The 15,893-nt window shown below is 45.0% G+C and overlaps 1 protein-coding gene across 2 annotated transcripts in view; it reads left to right on the top strand.

Annotated features, from left to right (window-relative positions):
* Positions 1–15,893, top strand: part of LZTS2 (leucine zipper tumor suppressor 2) — a 231,134-nt gene that overhangs the window by 205,279 nt on the left and 9,962 nt on the right. For both annotated transcript variants that reach the window (XM_068255306.1, XM_068255305.1), the window contains 3 exons: positions 54–575; positions 14,401–14,991; positions 15,450–15,719. In XM_068255306.1, coding sequence (XP_068111407.1) covers positions 93–575; positions 14,401–14,991; positions 15,450–15,719 — 1,344 coding nt within the window. In that variant the 5' untranslated portion in view covers positions 54–92. The remainder of the gene's footprint in view (positions 1–53; positions 576–14,400; positions 14,992–15,449; positions 15,720–15,893) is intronic.

Consider the following 15,893-nt stretch of genomic DNA (forward strand, 5'->3'; position numbering starts at 1 on the left):
GATTTAGACCTAAGTGAGTGTAACATGCATTTTTTGTGCTTTTTTCCTTTTAGGTTGCATATGTAGACTTACATCTTTACATAACTTACAATATGGCTGCAGTACAGGCTCTTCCTCTGTCCATTGACCAGAAACCAGAGGTCAGTGACCCCCAGAGTCCACTGGTCCCAACATCGCCGGTACCAGAGAACACAATGGGAAGTGTGAGTAGCCTGATCTCCGGAAGACCTTACCATGACAAGCAGTGCAAGGCCTCCGAATTCAGCGGCAAGTGCCGCAAACCTGCCAGCATGCCAAACTTCTTCAAACAGCAGGACGGACTCATAAAAAACAATTACAATTCCCAAGATCCACTCTTTTCTGGACTTCCTACCAAGAAACCTTGTGCTGCTCCTGCTGCTACGTCTGGGGGGAATGGTAACTATGCCTATGTCAATGATGAAGAATGGCGGGAAGCCCGAGCTCCCAACAGTCCTTCCAGTGATGTGGATGATGTACGGGAAGACAGGAATGTCAACGGGAACATAAGAGGTCCTCCTCCCAAACTTATCCCTGTGTCTGGCAAACTAGAGAAGGTAGGTTTTAATATGTAATGGGGAACAGATACAGTATGTATGAGCTTGCTGTGTTGGCATGATGGTAACCTACCTGGCGGTATGGCCAAGCCTGACTCATCCAGGGAAAAATAGCTGAAAACTGTATGGAAAAGTCAGGCTTGTCCAGCAGTTCTAAGACAGATTTTATTTTCGGCATGCGTTTTTGTGTTAAAATTAACGTTCCTATGTAAGTTTTTGCAGGCTCTGAAAACCTGCATGCGAAAATTTGCATCCAAATGCACGTGAAAAATGTTTTGACAAAAAGCAGTAGAGTGGGGAAATTGTGGCCTGGCAGAAAGGGAAGATTAACATTTTTTTTTTTTTTATATATACATGATTTTGTGTTTGAAACCTCTATTATACTTTAAATGTATCCAAGAACTTTCCTTGACATATTTAAGTTACAGGCAAATTTAATTGAACCCATTTTTGAACATAAATCCAGCAAAAATTGAAAGCCAGGGAGGTTAATATTTGTGTTGTCCTTCCTATGTCTCAGGCTGTGCAGATGTTTTTATATTTGTGTGGAGAAATGTAATCTGTTCATTTCAGCCAATCAGAGCTGAAGAGTCATTGGCAAATATTGCGGAGCTGGAGTCAGTCTGTGTAAAAAAATTTATAGACTCCAGCTCCATTAATTAGTATATTTTGTAATTAAAAAATACAGTATACTTTAACTACTTGCCGACCGCCTACTTCATATTGGCGGCGGCAAAGTGGCAGCCCCAGGACCACGTAACGCAGAATGGCGTCAGGTCCTGGGGCACTCTTTGGCCGGGGATCGCGCGCTGGGATGCGCGCGCATCCGCCGGCAATAGGCTCCGCCCACCCGCGACGTCAACCCGCCGGCCAATCGGAAGCGCCGGCGGGTTGTTAACCCGACGATCGCCGGATAGGAAGCGTATAATACGCTTTGTAATGTTTACAAAGTGTATTATACAGGCTGCCTCCTGCCCTGGTGGTCCCAGTGTCCGAGGGACCACCAGGGCAGGCTGCAGCCACCCTAGTCTGCACCCAAACACACTGATCTGCCCCCTGATCGCCCACAGTACCCCTCAGACCCCCCCCCCCCTGCCCACCCCCCAGACCACCGTTTGCACACAATCACCCCCCTAATCACCCATCAATCACTCCCTGTCACTATCTGTCAATGCTATTTTTTTTTTTTTAGTCCCTAAACTGCCCCCTGCTCCCTCCTGATCACCCCCCACCCCTCAGATTCTCCCCAGACCCCCACCCCCCTGTGTACTGTATGCATCTACCCCCCCTGATCACCTGTCAATCACCCGTCAATCACCCCCTGTCACTGCCACCCATCAATCAGCCCCTAACCTGCCCCTTGCGGGCAATCTAATCACCCACCCACACCAATAGATCGCCCGCAGATCCGACATCAGATCACCTCCCAAATCCATTGTTTACATCTATTCTCTCCTCTAAACACCCACTAATTACCCATCAATCACCCATCAATCACCCCCTATCACCACCTGTCACTGTTACCCATCAGATTAGACCCTTGCGGGCACCCAATCACCCGCCCACACGCTCAGATTGCCCTCAAACCCCCCCTTATCGATTCGCCAGTGCATTATTTACATCCGTTCTTCCCTGTAATACCCACTGATCACCTGTCAATCACCCCCTGTCACTGCCACCCATCAATCAGCCCCTAACCTGCCCCTTGCGGGCAATCTGATCACCCACCCACACCAATAGATCGCCCGCAGATCCGACATCAGATCACCTCCCAAATCCATTGTTTACATCTATTCTCTCCTCTAAACACCCACTAATTACCCATCAATCACCCCCTATCACCACCTGTCACTGTTACCCATCAGATTAGACCCTAATCTGCCCCTTGCGGGCACCCAATCACCCGCCCACACGCTCAGATTGCCCTCAGACCCCCCCTTATCAATTCACCAGTGCAATATTTACATCTGTTATTCCCTGTAATAACCCACTGATCACCTTTCAATCACCCATCAATCACCCCCTGTCACTGCCACCCATCAATCACCCCCTGTCACTGCCACCCATCAATCAGCCCCTAACCTGCCCCTTGCGGGCAATCTGATCACCCACCCACACCAATAGATCGCCCGCAGATCCGACATCAGATCACCTCCCAAATCCATTGTTTACATCTATTCTCTCCTCTAAACACCCACTAATTACCCATCAATCACCCCCTATCACTGTTACCCATCAGATTAGACCCTAATCTGCCCCTTGCGGGCACCCAATCACCCGCCCACACCTCAGAATGTTCTCAGACCCCAGCCCTGATCACCTCGCTAGTGCATTGCTTGCATCTATTTCCCCCCTCTAATCACACCTTGAGACACCCATAAATCACCTCCTGTCACCCCCTAGCACACCTACCCATCAGATCAGGCCCTAATTTGCCCCGTGTGGGCTCCTGATCACTCGGCCAAACCCTCAGATCCCCCTCAGACCCCCTTCCGATCACCTCCCCAGTGCATTGATTGCATCTATTTTCCCCTCTAACCGCCCCCTGAGACACCCATCAATCACCTCCTATCACCCCCCTAGCACTCCTATCCATCAGATCAGGCCCAATACATCCTGTCATCTAAGAGGCCACCCTGCTTATAACCGTTTCCACAAAATTTGCCCCCTCATAGACCACCTGTCATCAAAATTTGCAGATGCTTATACCCCTGAACAGTCATTTTGAGAAATTTGGTTTCCAGACTACTCACAGTTTTGGGCCCGTAAAATGCCAGGGCAGTATAGGAACCCCACAAGTGACCCCATTTTAGAAAGAAGACACCCCAAGGTATTCTGTTAGGTGTATGATGAGTTCATAGAAGATTTTATTTTTTGTCAAAAGTTAGCGGAAATTGGATTTTTATTGTTTTTTTCACAAAGTGTCATTTTTCACTAACTTGTGACAAAAAATAAAATCTTCTATGAACTCACCATACCCCTAACGGAATACCTTGGGGTGTCTTCTTTCTAAAATGGGGTCACTTGTGGGGTTTCTATACTGCCCTGGCATTTTAGGGGCCCTAAACCGTGGGGAGTAGTCTAGAAAACAAATGCCTCAAAATGACCTGTGAATAGGACGTTGGGCCCCTTAGCGCACCTAGGCTGCAAAAAAGTGTCGCACATGTAGTATCGCCATACTCAGGAGAAGTAGTATAATGTGTGTGTGGTGTATTTTTACACATACCCATGCTGGGTGGGAGAAATCTCTCTGTAAATGGACAATTGTGTGTAAAAAAAATCAAAAATGTGTCATTTACAGAGATATTTCTCCCACCCAGCATGGTTATATGTAAAAATACACCACAAAACACATTATACTACTTCTTCTGAGTACGGCGATACCACATGTGTGACACTTTTTTGCAGCCTAACTGTGCTAAGGGGCCCAAAGTCCAATGAGTACCTTTAGGATTTCACAGGTCATTTTGAGACATTTGGGTTCAAGACTACTCCTCACGGTTTAGGGCCCCTAAAATGCCAGGGCAGTATTGGAACCCCACAAATGACCCCATTCTAGAAAGAAGACACCCCAAGGTATTCCGTTAGGAGTATGATGAGTTCATAGAAGATTTTATTTTTTGTCACAAGTTAGCGGAAATTGATATGTATTGTTTTTTTTTCACAAAGTGTCATTTTCCGCTAACTTGTGACAAAAAAAAAATCTTCTATGAACTCACCATACCCCTAACGGAATACCTTGGGGTGTCTTCTTTCTAAAATGGGGTCACTTGTGGGGTTCCTATACTGCCCTGGCATTTTAGGGGCCCTAAACCGTGAGGAGTAGTCTAGAATCCAAATGCCTCAAAATGACCTGTGAATAGGACGTTAGGCCCCTTAGCGCACCTAGGTTGCAAAAAAGTGTCACACATGTGGTATCGCCGTACTCAGAAGAAGTAGTATAATGTGTTTTGGGGTGTATTTTTATACATACCCATGCTGGGTGGGAGAAATCTCTCTGTAAATGGACAATTGTGTGTAAAAAAAATCAAATAATTGTCATTTACAGAGATATTTCTCCCACCTAGCATCTGTATGTGTAAAAATACACCCCAAAACACATTATACTACTTCTCCTGAGTACGGCGGTACCACATGTGTGGCACTTTTTTGCACCCTAAGTGCGCTAAGGGGCCCAAAGTCCAATGAGTACCTTTAGGATTTCACAGGTCATTTTGCGACATTTGGTTTCAAGACTACTCCTCACGGTTTAGGGCCCCTAAAATGCCAGGGCAGTATTGGAACCCCACAAATGACCCCATTTTAGAAAGAAGACACCCCAAGGTATTCTGTTAGGAGTATGGTGAGTTCATAGAAGATTTTTTTTTTTTCACAAGTTTGCGGAAAATGACACTTTGTGAAAAAAAACTATTAAAATCAATTTCCGCTAACTTGTGACAAAAAAAAAAATCTTCTATGAACTCACCATACGCCTAATGGAATACCTTGGGGTGTCTTCTTTCTAAAATGGGGTAATTTGTGGGATTCCTATACTGTCCTGGCATTTTAGGGGCCCTAAACCGTGAGGAGCAGTCTTGAAACGAAATTTCTCAAAATGACCTGTGAAATCCTAAAGGTACTCATTGGACTTTGGGCCCCTTAGCGCAGTTAGGGTGCAAAAAAGTGCCACACATGTGGTATCGCCGTACTCAGGAGAAGTAGTATAATGTGTTTTGGGGTGTATTTTTCCACATACCCATGCTGAGTGGGAGAAATATCTCTATAAATTGAGTGTAAAAAAAATAAAAAAATTGTCATTTACGGAGATATTTCTCCCACCCAGCATGGGTATGTGTAAAAATACACCCCAAAACACATTATACTACTTCTCCTGAGTACGGCAATACCACATGTGTGGCACTTTTTTGCAGCCTAACTGCGCTAAGGGGCCCAAAGTCCAAAGAGCATCTTTAGGCTTTACAGGGGTGCTTACAATTAGGCACCCCCCAAAATGCCAGGACAGTGAACACACCCCACAAATGACCCCATTTTGGAAAGTAGACACTTCAAGGTATTCAGAGAGGAGCATAGTGAGTCCGTGGCAGATTTCATTTGTTTTTTGTCGCAAGTTAGAAGAAATGGAAACCTTTTTTTTTGTTGTTTTTTTTTTTACAAAGTGTCATTTTCCGCTAACTTGTGACAAAAAATAAAATCTTCTATGAACTCACCATGCCTCTCACTGAATACTTTGGGATGTCTTCTTTCCAAAATGGGGTCATTTGGGGGGTATTTGTACTATCCTGGAATTTTAGCCCCTCATGAAACCTGACAGGTGCGCAGAAAAGTCAGAGATGCTTGAAAATGGGAAAATTCACTTTTGGCACCATAGTTTGTAAACGCTATAACTTTTACCCAATCCAATAAATATACACTGAATGTTTTTTTTTTTATCAAAGACATGTAGCAGAATAACTTTCGGGCTCAAATGTATAGGAAATTTTACTTTATTTGAAAAATGTCAGCACAGAAAGTTAAAAAACGTCATTTTTTTGACAAAATTCATGTGTTTTTTGATGAATATAATAAAAAGTAAAACTCGCAGCAGCAATCAAATAGCACCGAAAGAAAGCTGTATTAGTGACAAAAAAAGGAGGTAAAATTCATTTAGGTGGTAGGTTGTATGACTGAGCAATAAACCGTGAAAGCTGCAGTGGTCTGAATGGAAAAAAGGGCTCTGGTCCTTAAGGGGTTTTATGACTGCAGTCCTTAAAGGGGCACTATGGTTAAATTCTTTGTTTTTAAGTCACTGTAATATTTGTAGGTGTATGTAGAGCATAGTAGGTTACATGTAATGAGGCAGGTGACATTTTTTTTTTACACTGACATACTGCTTGATTACTTTTAGAGTCACGTCGGCAGATTTAGCTTACCGACGCGACTCAGGGCAATCCATTTAGTTGTAGGAGGCATCTGTACCTGCTGAGTTTTGTCGTTACTGGTTACCCCTGTGTGCTGCGCTGTATGGCTTGTTCCTAATCTCAACCGCACAATCTGCACGTTACACAAATCCCCCATCCGCCGTAAAGAGCAGAATTTCATCTGCTGCGCACACTGGACTACATCATCCCTCCTTGGTGGGACGCAACTGCCGTGTGAGGAGGAACGCTGCGCAGCAAGGACCCCTGTAGCGAAGCTGGCAATGAAACGGACACCTATTGTTGCCAGCTTCGCTACAGGGGTCCTTGCTGCGCAGCGTTCCTCCTCACACGGCAGTTGCGTCCCACCAAGGAGGGATGATGTAGTCCAGTGTGCGCAGCAGATGAAATTCTGCTCTTTACGGCGGATGGGGGATTTGTGTAACGTGCAGATTGTGCGGTTGGGATTAGGAACAAGCCATACAGCGCAGCACACAGGGGTAACCAGTAACAACAACAACAACAAATAACATTTGTAAAGCGCTTTTCTCCCGTGGGACTCAAAGCGCATAAGCATGGCTCCGACCATCGTGGTACAGAGGAAGAATTTTATAAATCTGGAAATGCCAGGCTAAACAGGTGGCTTTTCAGTCTGGATTTGAATAGCTCCAGGGAAGGTGCTGTCTTTACTGGGTGTGGTAGGGAGTTCCAAAGAGTAGGGGCAGCATGACAGAAGGCTCTGTCTCCAGATTTTTTGAGGTGCACTCTTGGAGTGACCAAGTTTATAGAACTTGCTGATCTGAGGTTGTGAGAGGTGTGGTGCAGCTTCAGCAAGTCCTTCATGTATCCAGGGCCCAGATTGTGCAGGGATTTGAATGTCAGCAGTCCAATCTTGAAGAGTATTCTCCATTCTACTGGTAGCCAGTGCAGTGAGCGAAGGATCGGTGTAATGTGACAGTGGCGAGGCTGGTTTGTTAGCAATCTGGCAGCAGCATTCTGCACTAATTGCAGGCGACGCAGGTCCTTTTTGGGGAGGCCAGCATAAAGGGCATTGCAGTAGTCCAGCCGTGATGTGATGAAGGCGTGGACTAGGGTTTGAAGATCCTCTGGGGGAATCAGATGTTTAATCTTTGCAATGTTCTTCAGATGAAAGAAGGAAGATTTAACTACAGATGAAATTTGGTTTCTGAAACTCAATTCCCCATCGATTAGTACGCCAAGGCTGCGCACAAGGTTGGAGCTGTTTATGTCTGAATTCCCAATCCTGATTGGTGTTGCTTTAGGATAGAGCTGTTTTGATGGCGAGCACTGGCTTTGGACAAACAGGACCTCAGTTTTGTCAGCATTCAGTTTCAACCAGTTATCATTCATCCATGCCTGAAGCTCAGCTAAGCAAGAGTTTATTTTTGGGGTAGGGTCTGTTCCACCAGGTTTGAAGGACAGGTATAGCTGTGTGTCATCGGCGTAGCAGTGGTACGTCAGGCCATGTCGTTGGATAAGTGTACCGATTGGCAACATGTAGATTGCAAACAGCAGAGGGGATAGGATTGATCCTTGTGGCACTCCGAATTGTAGAGGTGCAGGTTTGGACATTATAGGTCCTAGGGATACTCTCTGTGTTCTGTCAGTCAGGAATGATCTGAACCACTGGAGGACTGATCCACTGATGCCACAGTACTCCTGCAGTCTGTTAAGCAGGATTTTATGGTCAACTGTATCAAAAGCAGCTGAGAGATCCAACAGGATTAGGATGGAGCATTCCCCTCTGTCCCTTGCCATGAGCAGATCGTTGCAGACTTGGATGAGGGCTGTTTCACAGCTGTGGTGTTTCTTAAAGCCAGATTGTAGAGGGTCCAGGATGTTGTTTACTGACAGCCTGGTTTCAAGTTGCAGATAGACAGCCTTTTCAATAACTTTACCTAAGAAGGGGAGGTTGGAGACAGGTCTGTAGCTGCTCATAGCATCTGGATCCATGGAAGGCTTTTTTAAGAAGGGGCTTGATGATTCCTTCTTTTAGAGAGGTAGGAAACCTCCCTGCTTGCAGAGAGCAATTTACTATTTTGTGAAATGCTGGACCAAGCAGGTCAGGGCATTTCAGCATATGTTTAGTTGGTCCAGGGTCCAGGTCGCAGGTTGTCTGGCGGAGACGACAGAGGATGTCTGAGATCTCTTCCTCACTAATACTTTTGAAGTCAGTCCAGGGTGTTAGGTTGTTTTTGCAGCTATTTCCATTAGTTGCATGAGTCTTGGGTGCTGTGGACTAAACGACAAAACTCAGCAGGTACAGATGCCTCCTACAACTAAATGGATTGCCCTGAGTCGCGTCGGTAAGCTAAATCTGCCGACGTGACTCTAAAAGTAATCAAGCAGTATGTCAGTGTAAAAAAAAAATGTCACCTGCCTCATTACATGTAACCTACTATGCTCTACATACACCTACAAATATTACAGTGACTTAAAAACAAAGAATTTAACCATAGTGCCCCTTTAAGTGGTTAAAGTGTATCTGAGATAAACTTTTACTTATTGCATAATTGTGTTCCTTTCATGTAGTTTATAGGGCATTCTTCAAACCAAATACTTTTTTTGTTTTGTTGTAATACTCTAATTCCCTATAAACTAAACAAGCCTCGCCCACGGCTTTTTCACAGTGCCTTGGCACTGTAGCAAGGGCTTATGGGAGCTGAGTCTGGGCAGGAGGAGGAGGTTACTAGCCAGAGATTTCAGGGGAGGAGGAGAGGGGACTGAATTTACACACAGGCAAGCTGATAGCATCTCCAGCCCTCCAGCCTGTCACAATGTGACAAACAGAACATGGCTGCCCTCGTATCACAGGAATAAATAATCATAAACTGTTGGAGCTGTTGGCAGCTAGATATGCTGTGTAAACTTTAGATAAGATATATAGACAAGTTACTTGTTCTAGTTAGTTTTTCATCTCTGATTCGCTTTAGATGATCGGGTTCACAGATGATCTTAATAAAATATTTCTCCACTGTGAGAATAAAGTCCATAGTAGGTGTTCTCCCAGCTGAGCTGTTATGCAACCTGACGCACGCCTCCATTACCGTACACCCATCCTACGCATCTGAGTGAGCTTGACGTGGCTAATCTCCATGCTCCCATCAAGTTACTGACTAAGCATTTCCTGTACTCATAGGGCCTATTTCCACTACACGTAGATTGGATGCAGAAAAACTGACTCCAATGAATGCCTATGGGAAAATCTGCATCAGAAAAATCGCGTTTAGTGGAAACAGGCCCATAGGCTTTTATTAGAGTCAGTTTTTCTGCATCCAATTTGCGTGTAGTGGAAATAGGCCCATACTGTGCTGTGTGATCTGGTTTGCATGTACCGTATATACTCGCATACAAGCCGATTTTTTGACCCCCAAAAAGGGGGCCAAAAGTTGGGGGGTCGGCTTGTATGCGAGTCGTGGGTGGTGGTCTGCGCCCCCCGCCCGCCCGCTCGCTCGCCCGCCCGCTCGCTCGCCCCCTCCATCCCTCTGCGGCCACCGCTGCTGCTAAATTACGTGCTTCAGCGGCCGCTTCCTAATCCGGGTTCCCCTCTTCATCCTGCGGACTCCGTAACTGTATCACAGCAGCGCGCCCGGCGCTGCTGCTGTGACGATGCAGGGGGCAGGAAAGAGCGGTTCCCCTGGTAACGGCGCATCGCCGTTACCAGGGGAACCGCTCTTTCCTGGCCCCTGCATCATCACAGCAGCAGCGCCGGGCGCGCTGCTGTGATACACTTACGGAGTCCGCAGGATGAAGAGGGGAACACGGATTAGGAAGCGGCCGCTGCCTAAAGCAGGTAATAGCAGCAGCAGCGGCCGCGGAGGGAGGGAGGGAGCGTGCGGGGCAGGGCACTACACTGGGCACTATACTAGCTATACTGAGCACTATACTAGCTAAACTGGGGCACTATACTAGCTAAACTGGGGCACTATACTAGCTATACTGAGCACTATACTAGCTAAACTGGGGCACTATACTAGCTATACTGAGCACTATACTAGCTAAACTAGGGCACTATACTAGCTATACTGAGCACTATACTAGCTATACTGAGCACTATACTAGCTAAACTGGGGCGCTATACTGGGCACTATACTAGCTATACTGGGGCACTACCTACCCATACTGGGCACTTTACTAGCTATACTGGGACACACTAGGGGAATAAGGCGGCCAGCATTTCCTACCCCCGGCTTATATGGGGGTCAATCATTTTCCCCTGTTTTTTCAGGTAAAAGTTGGGGGGTCGGCTTATAGCTTATATGCGGGTCGGCTTATATACGGTATTCCTGTATTGTCTTATTGCTGTATGTCACCCCTAAATTTTGTCTGTAACCTTAACTAATATCCAGCGCTGCGTAAAATGTTGGCGCTTTATAAATACAATAAATAAATTTGAGTTTTAACCAGCTGAGCGGTCTGGACGAGCTCAGCTCGTCCAACACCGCCAGCGGCTGCCGCTCAGGCCCTGCTGGGCCGATTTTAATGAAATAAAAAGCAGCACACGCAGCCGGCACTTTGCCAGCCGCGTGTGCTGCCTGATCGCCGCCGCTCTGCGGCGATTCGCCGCGAGCAGCGGCGAAAGAGGGCCCCCCTAGCCGCCTGAGCCCTGCGCAGCCGGAACAAAAAGTTCCGGCCAGCGCTAAGGGCTGGATCGGAGGCGGCTGACGTCAGGACGTCGGCTGACGTCGATGACGTCACTCCGCTCGTCGCTATGGCGACGATATAAGCAAAACAAGGAAGGCCGCTCATTGCGGCCTTCCTTGTTTATTCTGGGCGCCGGAGGCGATCGGAAGATCGCCTCCGGAGCGCCTTCTAGTGGGCTTTCATGCAGCCAACTTTCAGTTGGCTGCATGAAATAGTTTTTTTTTTATTTAAAAAAAACCCTCCCGCAGCCACCCTGGCGATTTAATCAGAACGCCAGGGTGGTTAATAGGTTTAAATTGGATCATTGGAGTGTTACCTTGTGTAACAATTGTCGGCTCCAAGACCAATTACAGAAGAGTTTATCTTCGCAGGGCTTTTTAACATGTAACAGTGTCAGCCGGCAACTTGTGGTGTTGGCAGCATCATTCTTGGGCACTTAATCTTTGGATTAATAAGGCAGGAGCAAATACCGTTAGTAACGCACTTAACCGTAGCAACAGTAATGCTACTCAAGTACTGCAGGTCACACTAATCACGTAACTCTCGGTACTTGCAGGCAGAAGTTAGGGTAAAATTGCTGTTTGCTATGTGAGCACTGTAATATTACAGCCCCTATACACACATGCTTTTCCCTGATTTAGAAATGTATGCTGTAGGAGTCCGGTGCTAAATCCTTGAAGTGCTCTTGATCATATTTAGTACATTTTAGTGCAGAAACATCTAATCTAGGATAGGAACTGAAATACCATCCTGCACTCCTAATGTTTCATCTGCTTTTTTTTATCTTATAACTACAATTCCCTCTTGAAATATACAGAGGGCTTTGCGGAGTTTACGGCAGCAATTTAAGCTGGCTTCTTGGCTATGTAATCAGAGACCACAGTGTTTACGTAATCAGAGTGTCTAAGCTGAAGTCCTGAGGCCCAAGTCAGTATTCTATTCTGTTTTATGAGAATGAATAACTGTGTCCATTATGAATCTTTTATCTTAACTAGTTTCTTTCTTGATTAAACAATATTAGTCATAATTCCACTTTCCATCTTTGTAAGTTGCGTACATCCTTGTAAGTTGTATGCATCTTATGCCTGTAGATTTTGCAATAAATATATTGAAAGTACCTATCTGGTACTCACTGAGAAGGGTGATTTCCTTTCCCAGAATATAGCAGAACACACACTCTCCTTAGAACAATGCTGCTCGGTAGAGAGCCAAGAAGTGTGTTAGTACAGCAATAGCTGCTATACTGTCACCCCAGAAATCATAGTTTTGTGGGAGAGGTAGACTAGGTATATGTATGCAACTTATCAGAAAAATTGTGTTTTTTGCACATTTCAGTTAATGAAAAATGTACATTATCTCACAGAAGTACATCTCTCACATTTTTGTAAATATTTTATATCTTTTCATGGGACAACACTGAAGATATGACATTTTGATTCAATGTGAAGTAGCCAGTGAACAGCTTGTATAACTGTGTAAATTTGCTATTTAGATATATTCTTGTGGTTGCGCTCCCCACTGTGTATGAGCTGGGCCTGCATGAGTGCGGATGTGCATTTGTGCAGTAAGCCGAAGCTGCTCATTCATGCAGTATGATTGCGCTCATGCACAAAACGGGACTTCCAGAGGCTCCTGGGCAGCAGTGGTTGTCATGGGGAGGATGTGGGAAGCCTCCCCGAGAACCCCCTACTGCTCCTCCTCTTTGTAGTTAAGTATCTATCTCTTTTTTTTTACTTAGCATCCACCTTGGGTTCTCTTTAACATACAGGCTTTTTTTGTTTTGTTTTTTAACCCTTTATTAGCCAATTTATTTAGAAGCTTGCAAGTGATCCAGGCCAATTTATTTTAGCACTTTTTTTATACCTTATTGGTTACATTTCTTGCTACTAAATAGAACTTCTGTAATGTGCAATTATGGCCACTTCTCACTAGGAGGCAGTGTGAGACAATAACAGATGACTTCTGCTTTCAGTTTCTGTATTTTTCTGCAAGCAGAGAGAGATCAAAGCATTCCAAGAATTTACAGCACAACGCGTTCTGCCAACTGAGGTCAAAAGCAGTGCACTTATCTCGAATGAGATAACGCTACTGAAGCTGCTAATGGTTTAAATATCAGTGCAGTTTTCCATACCAACAACCTTCTATAATTCCCCCTGGTTTCAGATGAGTAAGTAATGTTGCAGATCCATTAAGTCATACATCTTGCTGGAGCTGTCTGGTTTGATAAAGTCTCTTTTCTGATACGTCTAATCCCTGCTTAACAAAATTACCTGAAACTTACAACTTGCTAGAATTGACGCCAGCTGCATTGGTCTATTGATTGAGGAAAGTCTAGACGAGCAAGTAATTTTATATTTCTATTTTTCCTTGGCAGTTTTTCCAGCATCACCAGTTTAACATAATTACTCTGCAGCAATTACCGTGACACTGACTCATGCATTGTAAAGCATCTGTTGGACGGCCCATCATCCAATTAGTGCACTCCGTCACACAGCACCTGATTTATGGACCTGTGATGGTTGGAAAGTGGAGGCTGCTAGGGTCCAGTGAAAAACGAACATCTGCTGTTTACTCATGCATGCAGAGGGAAATATTACTAGATCACTTCCAGAGTCACCAGTCAGAACATTATGCATTTCACATCCATCCTCATTTAGATACAATCTGTATTTCAAGTTTAGAGATTTTCTTTCCACTACCTCAGACTCGATATTACAGAGACTATCTACTGATTCAGCCCATCTAGGGGTTGTGTAATGACCTCATCACAGTCTACTCTGCTTCATACGATCATAAGGATCCTGTCTAAGACCGAATTTGCAGTGGTAAAATGACCCTGTGATGCACCAATGCTTCACTATCTGGTGAAAAGGCTGTATTGCAGTGCTAGCTAGCTGTTCACCATCTCCTGCCTCTCCTCCTATCTGCTTCTCTCCACTGTACTGATGCAAGCAGTGATGTCACCAGTGGTGAGGAGGGGTGTGGTCAATAAGGGAGATATGTGACAGATATTGTTTTAATGTAGGGTATGAGTTATTTTTGCATATATGTGCATCAGTACAGTATAGCAGCATTGTACTTCTGCAGGGATCTGTATGCCATAATTGTGTACATTACGGTAGATAGACATTTACTATTTGAAAATGTTTAAATTGCATTTAACCAGGAGAAATACTATCAGTACTGGTCAGAAGTGCAATTCAATCTTAATGTGAAATCCCTTGTGTTTCCTGTTATGCTTATAAAACCTCTTGTGTCTTTTACAGAACATTGAGAAGACACTGATAAAACCTACAGCTTTCAAGCCAGTGGTGCCAAAAAAGCACAACTCCTCCCTGCAATTCCGTGTCCAGAGAAATGGAGGACCCAACTTATCTGACAGCCAGGGCAGCCTCAACCTTCTCTTCAATGGAAACTCGGTGGTAACAAGTGAGAAGCACAACTCTTACAGCTGCAGGAACAGTTCTGTGTCTGGAACCATGTCTGATTCTGGCATGAATTCCCTTTCCAGTCTTCCTACCTATAGTACAAACGGCAGCCAACAGCTAGAACCTGTCAGCATGTCCATGAGTCACATCAACCTGGATAACCACACTAATGTGACCGCTTTCTCTGAGCGGACCTCCAGAGCTCGGACACGCCCCTCCAACTCTGACAGCGGTCGCTCATCATCTAGTAAGAGCACAGGTTCGCTGAGCCGAGGGGGCAACCAGTCATCTGACAGTGGCTCCTGTGACCGGTCCCCGATTAATGAGGAGATTCTTATCCGAGAGCTTGAGGAGAAATTAAAAGACAGAGAACTGGAACTGCAGCACCTCAAAGAGAATTTGGATGAAAATGAAGCTGCTATTTGCCAGGTAAGCATCCAAAATTAAGATCCATTGTTTTATGATGCAGGAGTGTTAGAAGGTGAAGTAAGTTTAGGGTCTCAACTAAACTGAACACCCAGTGAGGATAGTCAAGAGGTACATGCATTTGAGGTTTTGCCAGGGTGCATAAACCATTAGAAAGTGTCTGGGTTGAATACCAATCTTCTTGCTAGTTTCCACCTTGCTCTGGGACACAAGATGGTAAAGTTGGAGTGCCTAGCCTGTTTAGATGTTCCTATCATTCATTACAACCAACGCTATTTTAACACAACTGTTTCTTTAATTGTCTGAAGTTTTTTCAAGCATATTGAGGCTCTATTAAACTATAGAACTCTTCTCATGAGCATTTTTACAAATATGAATTTGTCACTGAGACTGGCAAAAAGAAATTCAAGAAGCCAATGTGTAAGATTAGGCTGACATAGATTATTCTTCGCCCTCCTTAGGTATATGAAGAAAAGCAGAAGCGTTGTGAGCAGGAGATGGACGATCTGCGTCAGAGCTGTGCCGTCAAGATGAAGCAGGCTTCCCAGAAGGCCCAGCGGATGCAGCAGGTTCTTCAGTTGCAAATATTTCAGTTGCAGCAAGAGAAAAAGAAACTCCAAGAGGACTTTTCTCAGCTTCTCCAAGAGAGGGAACTGCTGGAAAAGAGGTGTGCCTCGTTTGAGAGAGAACAAACTGAGCTGGGTCCACGATTGGAGGAGACCAAGTGGGAGGTATGATAATAAAAATTGTCTTTAAAAAAAAAAAAAAAAGATAATGCATAAAACAAGCAGACATTGTTACTTGACTGGCTAACTGCCCAACAACTTGGGCTATATTTAAAGCGGTGTGGTGGGTTTTGAAAGTGAAAACCTGCTTCTTTAGCATAGCTTTCTGTGTTTGTAGGT

This window comes from Hyperolius riggenbachi, chromosome 10 (genome assembly GCF_040937935.1).
Source record: "Hyperolius riggenbachi isolate aHypRig1 chromosome 10, aHypRig1.pri, whole genome shotgun sequence".
In the NCBI taxonomy this organism is placed as follows: Eukaryota; Metazoa; Chordata; class Amphibia; order Anura; family Hyperoliidae; genus Hyperolius; species Hyperolius riggenbachi.